The sequence below is a fragment of the Dermacentor andersoni genome, chromosome 3, assembly GCF_023375885.2.
Source record: "Dermacentor andersoni chromosome 3, qqDerAnde1_hic_scaffold, whole genome shotgun sequence".
Taxonomy (NCBI): Eukaryota; Metazoa; Arthropoda; class Arachnida; order Ixodida; family Ixodidae; genus Dermacentor; species Dermacentor andersoni.
The window spans coordinates 101,511,744-101,525,519 of NC_092816.1; the positions used below are offsets into that span (position 1 = coordinate 101,511,744).

At 43.5% G+C, this 13,776-nt stretch overlaps 1 protein-coding gene across 1 annotated transcript in view; it reads left to right on the forward strand.

The window, feature by feature from the left end:
• Window positions 1-13,501, forward strand: part of LOC126541538 (nose resistant to fluoxetine protein 6-like) — a 58,725-nt gene extending 45,224 nt beyond the window's left edge. The window contains exons 12-15 of the mRNA XM_050188343.2: window positions 765-885; window positions 3,948-4,137; window positions 4,332-4,474; window positions 13,279-13,501. Coding sequence (XP_050044300.1) covers window positions 765-885; window positions 3,948-4,137; window positions 4,332-4,474; window positions 13,279-13,497 — 673 coding nt within the window. The 3' untranslated portion in view covers window positions 13,498-13,501. The remainder of the gene's footprint in view (window positions 1-764; window positions 886-3,947; window positions 4,138-4,331; window positions 4,475-13,278) is intronic.
• Window positions 13,502-13,776: the final 275 nt, after the last annotated feature.

The window sequence follows — 13,776 nt, forward strand, 5'->3', positions numbered from 1 at the left end:
GTGAAAAATGCCGCTAAACCGGATCCTCAGCAAAGAAGAGTTGGCAGAGCTATGTCTTATACGTGCCGAAAGGGCTCAATACCGTTATCCTGCCACGGGGAACGTTTTATTATATGCAATAAACCTATGCTCTCCGGCAGGAGCGAGTAGCCAGTGCCTGAGTGATCGGCGGCAACCATCTTCTATTCCTTTCTGAACGGGGCAGTCACCGGCTATTCAGAAAAAAAAATCTATTTTCTTCGGTATATTACTGCAACTCTAACGCGCACACGTCGCTTTGACGCCTGAGTTTTCGTGTTTTTCTGTCGTCGCGTCACAGACAGGTGAAGTGGGTGATGCCCGAAACCTTTTGACCAATAGCAGAGGCCTAATTTCGAAAAGATGCCGGATTAGGAACAATTTTTGTTTTGTTCGGTCGAATCGCGCTCAAATAGTTTGTACACGTCATAGTTGGGGAGCTGTCGCGGTTTTCGTGACGCCACCTGACAGACATGCGAATTGGGGGCGGTCCAAAATAGCTTTTGACCAATCGCGGAGGGCGTATTGCAGAATTAGTATAGAAAAGTTTGCAATAGCTCTACGTTACAGCGCCCTGAATTCCTCTGTAACTCGATGCCCATTTTACAGGGCTGTTCTTTTTTTCGCCAAAGCTTATCTTACTTCGCACATCGCACGAAAAAATTTTTAGTGGGGGTTTGTGTGTTAACAGTTGGAACTTTGCTCACCCCATATATACGTCTCATTTTTTTTTACGTTTGTTACAGGCGAATGGTGAGCATGATGAGCGAATACTACATTCGTCCTTTTTATCATGCTGTGTGCTACTTTAGCGGCTGTATGACGTCTCTCATCGTAGCTGACTTCAGACAGCGCAAGATTTCCAAGGTACGTTTCTGAATTTGAAATTTGCTTTGCAGTTCGCGATTCTTACGTTGACAAGCTATAATGAATGCCTGCAGGTTACCCAGGACACGCTGTGCTCGTATTATTCGGCTGACGACATCGGTTCAAATAAAAAAAATTCAGCAAACCAAGCTATCAAGTTTATAACTCTGTAACTGAGCAGGTAAAAAACGATGTAACAATTCTGTAAATTGCATATAACAGTACATCTAAAGCGGACAAAATTGATGTGACCTACGCCGCTCATAAAAACAACACTCATATGGGAGTAAGCCTTTTGCAAAACTCTTCTAAATAATTTAACAAATTCATGTAAGATGTAAAATTATATATCAAATTTGTCCGCTATGGATGCTGTGACGGATGCAGTATTGAGAACTGCTATAACGGTTCGTGGTGCAGAGCTAAAAATTTCTTAACTTCTTGCTTCTCTTTCTTAGACTTCCCAACGTTTGAAGATTCCTTTTAAAACATTCCTGCCAAAAATCAAAATTCCTCTTGAACAGTCGCTAGAATTTACATTTTACTCTCAGATGCAAAAAAAGTTAAAAATAAAATCGGCACCGTGACTATATCTTAAGAGCACTTCTGCGTTTCACATGTACTTTATTAGGCGGCATCCTAATAGCGCCCAAACTAACGGTGAACAGTTTTGTGGCATGCATCATCATAATTAGTGATCCCTTCTGACTTATAGCTTAGTTGCTGCGAGGGCTGTTTCACCCATGTCCCTTTAACGCGTGCAACGTTGAGCATAGGTCCTGCGATTCTGTGCAATCTCCTTGAAGCGTAAGTGATTGCTACAACAAATTGACAATGCGACGCCAAACAGACGCGGGGTTGCCAAGACGTGGGTGACTGCAGAACGATGACGTCGACATGATGGGTGACACTTTTCTGACTGACATCTAAAAATGTGAAGAGCCGTATCTGCGGGAAGAAGACCGAAAATATCTTCCGTGAGAGCATAATATGCAGGCGCCAGCAATGCCACGTGAACGCGTGTAATCTTGTTGCTTCCAACGCACTTGATGCATTATGATGCACACACTGAGATGCGACTACACAGTCGTTTCCTTTGGTAATAAAATTTTTGACTTAACGTAATGTTGAATTTCTCTGTTGCACTGTGCGTACTTGGCTTTTGCCAAGAAAACACACACTTGTGGGTCTTTCGCTAAAGCTGCGTGTTAGTATGCTGGCAGGGCCGCTGCACTCGCATCGGCGATAATGAAAGTAAACAGCACAATAAGTCACCCTTTATTGCACTGTTCTCTCGCGGAAGCGGCGATTGCAGTACAGCGGCCCTGTAAGTATTTCATCTGACGCAACCAACCATAACCAACTTCAACGTAACTAACCTGCACGCATCACGCGTTTTATGCCGCATGGTGAACATTGAGTTAAAAAGAAGTGACCCTTATTGCACGCTGTATTTCTCTAACGAGATCCTATTGACCGTAAAAGTTATGTGCCTGTTTATCAGCCGTATCTGGGCGCGGCAGGTCAACACCAATTGAAAATCTATCTGTCGACATGGCAAATTATCCGCATCCCGCCCCCTCTGGCATGGCGTTAAGAAATTTGTCTCTTTCCGGGAGCAAACTCTTTCCTCTTTATGTACATACCTCGAGGCTTCCTGCGAAGACGTGGAAGACGACTCAGTTTTTTTTTTATCCCTGCGGGACAAATTGCGGATTGTGTGAGAAGCCAGAAACAATTCACCATTGCTTGATTGGTTGTTGTGGTGCATTATTTTTGGGGGATGGTTTAGAGCGGATATCGAATAAGAACATGGAAATTATTGCAATGGCTATCAGGAACATTGACGTGACGAATGACATAACCTTACCATATGATCTCATTTGTCTTGTCGGCTTGCATAGTCTCTGGAGAGCTAGAGTGATAGACGGAAATTCCATACCAGCCATGAGTATCGATGAGCATCTTCCGGGAACGAATACTTGAAATACGCAGGACATACGAGCGTTTTAGTGATGCGCTTGGCTAGATTCAAGTCTTTGATTTGTGTTTAATCGCGATTAACGTCGACATGCATCCTGAGAGGTTCTGCCGGAATATTTCTGAACGAAAAAAAAAAAAATATCGCAGTCTTTACACCCACTGCATATAACCTCCAAGATATGGCACGTTGGTTGCGCATGCGCTCAGCTGTGCGAACAACCATGCGCAGCCGCGGCTGACTGAAAGGAGACGCGGGCTACAATGCACCCCGTTCCATTAGAACGCGCTTCACCACGTTACCGTGCGCTCAACTTCCCTTGCCTCTGTTGCACGCACTTGATCACAGGACCACCAACATCGGGCGCCCAGCAGGACGGCGCGCATCCAGCCAATATCCTTCTCGGCTTACTCTTGCACGCTTTCTCTCCCACCCAAAGCCTACGGCGCGCTGAACGAAATCTCATCTCACTTGGACTTATCACACTTCGATGTTTTCCTGCACCGGCGGCGAAATTTCGTTGGGAGTGTCCACACAATTTCTCTTGTAAGAATACTATTTGGTAGGCAGGCATCGTGTTTTTCTCGTTACAAAGGTGCCTTGCGCGCCAGTACACAGCGCCTGCCAGTATGCCGCGCCATTCCAGCGCTCCAATATTCAGCGCCATACTGGAGCTGTGGATACTGAAGCGGATACCGGATTATGAGCCCACGGTCACCGGACCCATAGTCTGGCATGGTACCGGGTGCTGGATCGCAGTTGAGTATTGCAATGGGAAGAATGTTGACCCCAGACAGCCGGGAGAATGAAAACTCTCTACCCAAATAAATAATCATAACCGAAAAACTTGTTTTTTTTTTTTGCTTTTTGCACAGCTATTCATGTTGACTGTTTTATCTGCATATGCTGAACATTCTTGAGCTAACTTATGATGCCTCCCCACAAACACGAAACGTTGCATAAAAATGTCTTCGCATCGTATAGTATCCTGCAGGTGTCGTTTTGTCTATGTTCCTGTATTTGCTTATATATGCTGCTGAAGTACCGCACAAAATCTTGTTTTTTTTTTTTAACATTTCAGACCGTTCAGCTCGTAGGCTGGTGTGCATCTGTGATTTGCGGCCTATTCTGTGTTTTGGTGAAGTTTCCTTGGTACTTGAGCCAATATCCCACGTCACAAAGCATGGAGCTGCTTCTGGCATTCTTCGATAGGATACTGTGGTCCTTCTCTCTTGGCTGGATCGTACTGACATGTGCTACAGGCCGAGGAGGTGAGGATGCCCTCGTATCTTCAATTTTTTTTTATTAGAGCAAGCTGGCATCGGCTGAATAAGGTTTAAGGTAGATAGTGCCGTGCACCATGTATAGCTCGTCTCTCTTTTGAGGTCGCGAGCACCTTTCTAGTTTTTTTTGTTGCTGTTTTATGCGCATGATAGAAACTGCAACAAGCCCTGCTTTTTCTTAGGATCTCTGGCCAAGTTCTTGTCCTGGAATGCATTTGTTCCATTGAGCAAGCTTTCGTACGGTGTGTACCTGATCCATTGGCCGTTCCTCGGACTCCTGATGCATGCATCCAGAGAACGAGTCTACTGGTCGACATTTAATCAGGTGGGTTTCACTCTGCACATTAAGTATTGTGCTTCAATGTACAGTGGCGAGCAAAGGTCTGGGGAACAAAGGTGCCACAATTTTTGTTTCTTCGCAGCCTGGGCATTCCGGCAGAAATCAAGAGCGCACGCCTACGTGCGTGCGTCTGAACAAAACAATCGATTAAACCGATTCCAGGCCGCGGAGCTGCGCTTGAATGTACTTTAATTTGTTGCTGATGCCATGGCCTCCCAACTTTTGCTCGCGACTGTAGCTCAGCGCTGCTCTATACCAGCAGCAGTGGAACTGTAATGTTTGCCTTCACATAAATTGTCATTCTAGCTGATCATATATGTAGTGTTCCACAATATGTAGGCAATACTTGCAAACATTCTTTAAAATGTTCCAGTATGCTCGACTATATAGACCACTTTAAAAGTGTTCGGTCTGTCAGCATTACTGCTCAGATATGAATATTTTTTGGGTGTTCTCTATGTGACGGGTCAAGTTTAGGCGTGGCGAGTTTTCATGGTAGGCTGACTTTATTGTACATGCCAGGCACGCCAGGCAACTAGGAAATGGCGGATATTCCTAGTGTCTTACTATAACCAGCACGTGCACATGCCATGGCGGTGGGCAGCGGGGCTATTAGTAACCCAAAATCTCCTCCAAGTTCATTAGGCAAGATGAGCTTAACTGCTCATTATCGCATTTCGGGCATAGCTTGCCTATCGCTGACGGGGTTCAGCGTGATACAGCGTACACCATGGTTAACTTATGGGGAGAACTTTGAAGACGCCGGTTGAACAATCTGCAGCTCTGCCTGCAGATGTGACGCCTGAATAGAAGTGAAAGTATATATAGGTATAATAAAAACAAAACTATAGATATAAACAAGAAGCGCGGAAGACTGTCCTGCAAAGGAGTCATTTGTTTGTAAGGCACCGCTCATAGAGCTCCCGTATCCAAGAAAGCAGGCCGGCTCAAGTTGGTTAAGCTAATATCGGAGTGCGGGAAAGGGTATAGGAGGTAAAAGAATGTGGCCGACATTTAGGTGAAGTAAATTCTGCGTGGAAAAATTACGGCTGTCACAAATGTGCCTTAGCTAGAGCCAGAAAGCGTTATATACGGGCAAGGTTTCAAAAGAAGTCATGTACTGGCAAAGTTTTCAAGTATGCGATGCAATTACTGGCAATAAAGAACGCTTCAAATAAAACAGCTTCCGTGGAAATTGGGTTGTGATTCTGCTAACACGCACAAGTATAGTTTTTTCCCTGGGTTATGTTTTTTTAACTTGGTATCTGTCTAACATTAGGAGTGAGTGAGGAATGAACCATCTTTATATTAAGCTAATTGAATAGGAAAAAGAAAACTTAATGACAAAACAATATACGAAAGGCAGACAGGTTCACAACACTAACTGTCTGGTTATCTACACTGTACTGGGAGATAGGAATAAGGTAGAAAAGGCGAGGAGAAGTGAAGAAAATGGATGAAGAACATCGATCTACAGAAGCCTAATGAATGTGCCTGACAGTGAATATAGTATTTGAATCCGTCTCGATGTTCCAATAAAAAGCACGCCGGTACTTTCACAGCAGTTCGGGGTGGCATCGGCTGGGACCTGGGTCCACGAATTCTTGTATCCGTACGGGGATGGTCGTCCCGTTTGTCGAGCATGTTGCTAAGGAATTTTCTACGTGCGCGGAAACCCCTACAATGTCATCGAAAGCTCGCAACCGTTTCATTGTACCCACAAGCTTCCCATTCTGGTCATTACGTTGAGCAACAAGTAAGCATTCGTAGGTGCTACTCTAAGCCATTGCCGACAAATGAGAGTGATCTCATGCTAAGCTGCTTGGAAGGCACAACTCTTGATGGGGATCGATGTAACAGGGGCGCTGGTTTGTAAATTGAGCCGAATTCCATGGAGCCAATGTTACGTGCAGTGCGACGTCACTGAACTTTCCCCCTTCATCTGCTCGTGACATCGGGATCGCAACGCAATCGACACTGTCATGCACAGATCGAGCGGCTGCAACTGCTTGGTCATTTCCAAAGGTGCCAAATTGTTTCGCAATCATTGAAAGAAGATGTGATGTCCTTTCTCAACTGCGCGACTTTAACATTCTCTTGTGACATGGAGAAGTTGTTCGTGAGCCTCAGGGCCGGAGCATTAAATGTATTTATAAAGTTGGTTGCTCCTATTTTTTGCTGCTACTATATGCCACTATTTTTTATAGACCTCGGCGCCTGCATCACATCGACACACTATATGGGAAGAGTTCTGTTTCTGAGCGACTAATTCTCATCACTGCCACGAAATGCGCTTAAAATCTGCAGCGGTTTCAAGTGCCACGTATGGGGCACTTCAGTTGTTCTCTCCGTCCTGGCGATTTGTTACTATTAGCTGCAGGACCGCGATCACCTGGGGTTATTGCTGTACACTCCTTGTTCTTGTCAGTACGACTGAGTATCGTCATATGCGGCCTAAAGGTAGCGGGGCTTGAAAGGCTAAAAGATAAAGCTTAATTTTATTGTACCTTCGTATATCGAATTCACCCACTTTTATGTTTTTGCTAGGCAGCTTGCAGAAAGCAGATTTCTTTTTCTCTACTACATGGAACTGCAGTTACCCCCTATTCTAGAACGATCCTCCGCCATATGGAGGGATGATGTGAGCGCCTTTTTGAAACATGATGGCAGATTTGTGCGCCACCAACTGCCATTTTTCTTATTTTGCTCAATGTCTTACCTATATATATATTTTTTACAGACACGAAATGCTCATCATCTAGCTTCCTAAGCCCTTATTGGGAACTTTTTTTTTTGTAACCTTCTTTTGTTTGTGGTATCCCTACTTCTCTGCCAGCAAACCTCCAACCCCTTCTTGCTAACCAATATTGCGAATACGTTTACTTTTCCCTTGCTCTACCTGTGCCCCAGGGCTTTAGTGAAGCCAGCGAAGCATAAACGGACAACTGGGTGGACATCTTCATGTTCCAAATAAAACTTGTTCCATCATAGCTAGCGCATGCTTCTTTCTTGGTATACCATCATCTTGTAACTATTGTGCTATCGTACCTATTGTATGCGCACAGCGCTCTGTGTTTCTATATGACTGCATTTTTCTCCACATTTGCTATTATTACTTTTTACCTGTTTCCACATATCTATTGCCCACGTCTACCTATACACTCAGCTATTTGTATTCTCTTACCCGAGGTATTTCCTGGCCCTGTCTCTACAGACACTGTACGTTCAATGTTATCCTTGAATAACATATAAGATCGCATTTTTGTAACTAAGCATTTATCTTAAAATCTCACCTTCCTATCCACAAATATTACCTAGCCGCTGCATATCACACTGCCCGTCAACCAACAATACAATGCCATCCGGATTAAAAGATAAAAAATAAAACGAGAGCTGCTGCTCCATTATTGGGCCCGCCTGTTTCTATGACCGATTAAACCCATTGCTCGTTTCTTCTAGCAGCATTTCCGTCCTTGCTATGTAATTCATTAACAACGTGGACACAATTCGCACCCTAATTTAGTCCTTTCACGATACCAACTTTTTCCTCACTCGTCATCACTTCGCATTGAACGCAAATTGCATTGTGTAGGTAAATCTCCCGTTTATACTGCATATAGTCGTTTCTTATGGCTTTTTCTTCCAGAATATCCCCAAAATATTGCAGGTAACGTTGTCATATGCTATGGTAATGTCCAGCAAAGGCACATATAAAGGTGTCCTTTCTTATCTGGATATTTCAATACACTGAGTAAGAATAAACAAGTTATCATCTAGACGCCTAACGATTCCGAATACAATCTACAGTTCTTCCAGTACGCCATTAGTCTCTACCAACACTTGCAGTTCTAATTTAGTTATCTGCGTTTCCAATTTTTATATTACCGATGTATTGGTGAATGGTTTATGTGAGTGAATCCCATATTTCCCCTCACCCGTTGCTATGCACTTAAAGTGCCTAGCAGCTCCATCCATCGAAACAAGTTGTCCCTGCTTTTCATGATCATCCATGGCAATTCGTGAGCAGTGCTGCGTCTTCATCAGTCGAGGGGTGACGCTGTGCTGTGCAGAGCATGTGGTTGCTGCAAATAAAGCACGGAAACGTCTCGGCACATACTAAAATAATGCCAAGATATTCACCCAGCGAGACCCGTCCACCTTCAAGGAGCGTTGTCATTTAAAGAAGATGGATATATAACTAGTCAGTAGTCGAGATAATTAAAATACGTTTAGAGTGTTGGTGAAAAAAAAAGCAGTGAAGAGATAGATAGAAGCGGAGACATTGCAAGCGTAGGTAAGGGTACAATACTGTGATAGAGGCTTCGAAAACGACAATTAAGATTGAGATCAGACAGCCAAAAGGCTATGTGGCGATAGATGTAGTAAAACATGATTAACTCAATGATGCTAGTTGACCATTTGTCCTTGCCCCTTTCAAAGGGGACGCTAACAAAGATAATCATCATTCTCGTAGAATGCAAGAAAAGCTTTGAGCGAGGATCTACTGAAAATACAGTACTCTACAGTGCTGGAGTCTGCAGTCATGCAAGGAATTCCATCATCAACAAAATTAGTGAACTCTATATTCCCCCCAAAAAGTACTCGCGCAATATATATACAAAAAGTTATCTACTGAGAGTACTTGGTGAAAGTAAGTCTGGATATATATATATCTGCATTTTATGGTGGCATAAAAACAGAAAAAGAACCACTGAAGTTTGTATACGTGTCAAAAGCATCGAACCCTAGTCAAAGATCTAGCACACGTTGTTTTCGTACGCTGTAATAAACATTTTCTTCAAAAAACAAATTTTACGGTAGCTGCCTTGCCTAAAACCTCTGTAAAGCTCCGTTTTTTTATTTTTTATTTTTCTGCTATTACCATACATTAACAAAAATTTTGTGTTTAAAGATAGTTATCTGTTTTGTATTACAGAAAAGATTTCCGTTGAAATTTTTTCTGTTATTTTAATATTTTCTGTTTTTCTTTCAGTAACTGTATGTGTGAAACGATAATCCATTTTTAAGCACAGAAAAAGATCTGTTTTCTGTTTATATTTTTCTGTTACTTAAGGTTTTTTTTTTCGATTCCACTGTACAGAAGTGTGATGTTTAAACACAATTTCCCATCGGGATGAATAATGGGCGAACCAAGATTGCCGCTGTAGTGAGCGCACTGAAAGGACATTTTGATTCGTGACTGTAGTTACCGCCCTCACGACGGGAATTTTCTTTGTAGAAACGTTGACTGCAGCCCATTTTTTTTTGTCTGCCCACTGTTTATCACTTCGCACCTCCATTCTCTTTTAAACTTCTGCCATGTTTGAGTTTTCTATCGCGCTTCACATAATCATTATAGATAAACAAATGTCATGTAAATAGCAGCTGGTCTCAATACGAAAATTAGGCTGTGTGGTCAAAGACGAAAACATTCAGCTGTAGCGCAAAATGACAAAAGTAACACGTAGCGCTCGTGTGGGTTTCGGTTTTTACTTTGCTCAGCTTTGTGGCGCTGCTGTTAAATATGGTGGGCACTTTTTCTCTCAGCGGCTGTAAGAAATAATTTGTAATTTAGGACATTGCAGAAGAAAGTGACTTCTTTTTCATTTTACATCAAAAAGAACATTGGACAGATTTGTCAAGGAATATTAAAACAGGAATATTAACCGAACTGCTTATACGCACTAGGTCCAGAAAACAAGCAGCATCGGTTTTCCTCCAGGTGTCATAACACTTCAAAAGTCAATTTCCAAGGCCACAGATAAGCTTCCGCTTACCATGAATCGCACGCATACGTAATGAAAGAAGAACAGGAAAAATTGCATGCCCTTTCAAAGCAAGGCAAGAGAAGTAAATAAATGCGCAATCTGTGTGTATAATAGGCACATGGCCCATTGGCACATGGCCAACCCGGAAAAAAGGACAACGTGAGACGTATCGTAAAGGAAACGTCACGATCGGTGGTTTCTGAAGGTGCCCTACAAATCTGCATATCATACTTTGGCTCCTAAGCCAATAATGAACAAATCGGGTAATTAAACTACATAATTACTGAGCTATGCAGAAAACGAAAAAGTTGTCGGAGTTACTATATATGCTATTGCGAATAGTATGCGTTCGGTTCAATTCGCTTCCGACGCAACTTTCATTTTTAAATTCTGGGCTCGACTTATGTGGGACACCCTGTATATGAAGGCCTAATGGTTGCGAAAAACCTAAAAGTAACCTCGGTATTACGTTGTTGAAGACTTTTGCTATAAAACTGAATCGTGAAAACACCTGATTATGCATACAACTTTCGGCGCAAGGCCGTGCTGCTTGTGTTGCCGCCCTTGCACTTTATACGGAACATAACGGTGACGGCAAAATGCGCCTCGAGTGCCCATGTAATCGATATCGCAATTATGTAACAATACAGAGAACACGGTATATCCTCTGCATACACGCGAAGCTGGCTCGTTCTTGCAATGGAAGTATAATACTAAAAGGGAAGTGTGATTCCGCACAATGCAGGCTAGGTGGGGTAAAAATATGTACCAGTCGAAAAGAGGACCGGCTTGAAGGGCTGCCCGGCGTCATGGCGTCGGCGCAATGCGCTGTCACGCTGGCTGCATACGCGTTCCGCAGAATGCGTAAATATGCTAGCGTCTTCACTCTTTGGGTGGAGGAGCCCATAGAGACCACCACAAGATCTCTCTCTCTCTCTCTCTCTCTCTCTCTCTCTCTCTCTATGTACGCCTGTGCTATCTGCACGTTTACTGTACCGCCTGTGCTATCAGTGCTGGAATTTCCACGCAGGAGCACAGGGCATGAACGACAGATCTGTATTCATCGCGAGCCCCTTGTAATCGGAGCTCCCGTGTGTTGTCGGATCTACGTCTCGTCTACAGTAACGTTGAACAGCAGAAACGGAAAAAATTGGAATTTACTTCAGTACCAGATATTCACAGCATTTATTATATACAACACCGACACGGCCCTTCGAGTTCACCGTACGTACTTCGCAAAAGAAAATCACACGTCAGCTAGTTTTGTAAGAATGTGAAGCAGAATGGCACAAGGTAGAAAATGGCCGTGATAATTTAAAGCGGTGGACACGTTATGTTACCTGTATAGTATTAGTTACGTGAAACGATGGCACATGCTGATATACTACATTTTTTTACTAAATGTTTTGCTGCAGTTCAGTTTATTCAAATTTTGAACATTTGTTTCTAATTTTTGTCCTCCACCATTCATACATTTAGTCATTTTTTGTCGAAATCAGAAAGTGAGGCTAGCAGACGACATAGGAGCAATTCTTTGTGGCCAGGAGCGTGACGAGAGCATACCCTCACGGCTCGGGTACCAGCACCTTCTGCGCTGTGCCCTTAAAGTGCGCAGGTAGTACACCAAGCCACGCAGTCGAGTGTTCCCGCTAACTATTTTCAAAGTGAGACGGTGGCCAGGCAAAATCATTTCCCGCTGGCAACGCACTAATACAGTCGAACGGCAGCTAACGAAGCAACAAAATCAATACTGGATGCCATGCGCCCTCATATGTGGCGGGTTCATATGCCAGAATAAGAACAAAAAGTATTACGCAACAGGAAAAAAGTCGCTCTTTCCACTCACTTCAGTAAACTAAGCACTTGATTGTAGCTAAGAGCTGACGTCGCTGAGTGAGCTTTGTTGGGACGCATGCTTTATTTTCTTATTTCTCGCAGTAACAGCAAAAACACGTTCATTCCGAAAAGGCAAGAATAGACAACACAAGTGTCAAGCCCACTGGCTAGTGCTTACGTGTGCTAAAGAAAAACTAAATTTAAGAGCCAAGTCCCACGCTGTCTCAGAAAGCTCAACGTGTGCTGAAATGTCGGAACACGTTAAATTTTGTCACTGCCAGCGTGAATTTTCTTTCCGGGCTACATTGTGGTGCAGTTCTATGTCATGAACACGCGGAAAACATTGGGTAAGAGCGTAAGTCGTGCAGTGTTTGTAATGCACTCTAAAGGATGATCACGCACCTCTTACGAATTTCGGAAGAAACGCAGCAGAGCCGACATGTGCGGTCTCGTATAGCCGCCATCTTGATTAGGGCACGGGGCATCAACGCAGTCTCGCAAACAGCGCGTCGTGCGGGATATATGCAAAAGATGGCTTGTATGAAAAGAAAAAAATCATAAATTTTTATGTTATAGTTTTGATGCAGTTACAATAAATTTAGAACGGTGATATTTTAGTTTTGACTCGATTTATGAGCTGGACATAGGGAACTGAAAATTAGTGTTTTTTCTTTCAAAAGGTTTGTGTCGCAAAACACTTACAGAAAACGTCTTTCGCGGTAGAGAAAATTTGTTTAAATTTTCTTTAAATTAACAGCCTTTTTTCAGTGTAACCTTAAAGTTGTAGCTGTTGATAATTTTACCAACTTTCTCTTGCTCTCTCTTGTTTCGCTTACCCGCTTTCAGCAGTCAGCGGATAATCGTTGCGCTGACTGATGCAGTAAGGACCACTAATTTTCCAACTTTAGCTAAGTGACTTCGTTACATATGATTTGCGCACGACAGATATTAAAAAGAAGACACAGAACGTTCCTTTTCAGCTTTCTGTTGCAACTGTGCGAAGTTTGCTGGGTGTCTGGTGATCGACCTATTCAGTTATCGTTACTTATAGTGACCCTCATACAGCTTTGTGTGTACAAACTGCCAGTGAACTGTGTAGGTCATCTCTTCTGAGTAAGGTGACCTACACTTCTCATTTTCAGTGTACTGAATGTGTCGATCGTCGTCCCACGATTTCTTCTGCAGATCACGCTATCCTTTGCCGTGCTCGTCTGGTGCTTCCTGCTGTCATACCTGGTGTTCATAGCGTGCGACGGGCCCACCGGAGTGCTGGAAAAGCTGGTTTTCAGGAGGTTTATTGGAGGTGATGGAGCCCAGAAGCAGAGACAGGAAGAACACCTCGAGAGTGGTGACGTGAAGACGAAGAACGGCGCAGACGGCAATAAAATTTTGCTACGCTTATAACCAAGCAGCGGTTGTCCGTCTTGTCATGCAAAATGCACGAGTACTCGCAAGACCACGAACGCTGTGCAGGATTGTTCTCGGTCGGTAATTGTCAGCATCCTATTACATGGTTAACTGCCATAAGTGCAGCAAATGGTCGATGCGTCCATTTATTCATTACTCTCACTCGCCCAAATTAATGCTGCCCAATTACGTATGGTGTAAAGGCCGGCCCGCACGGAGCGAACTTTCACGGCGAACTTCATGCGGCCCTCTCCACTGCGGCGGAGCGGAAGCGCG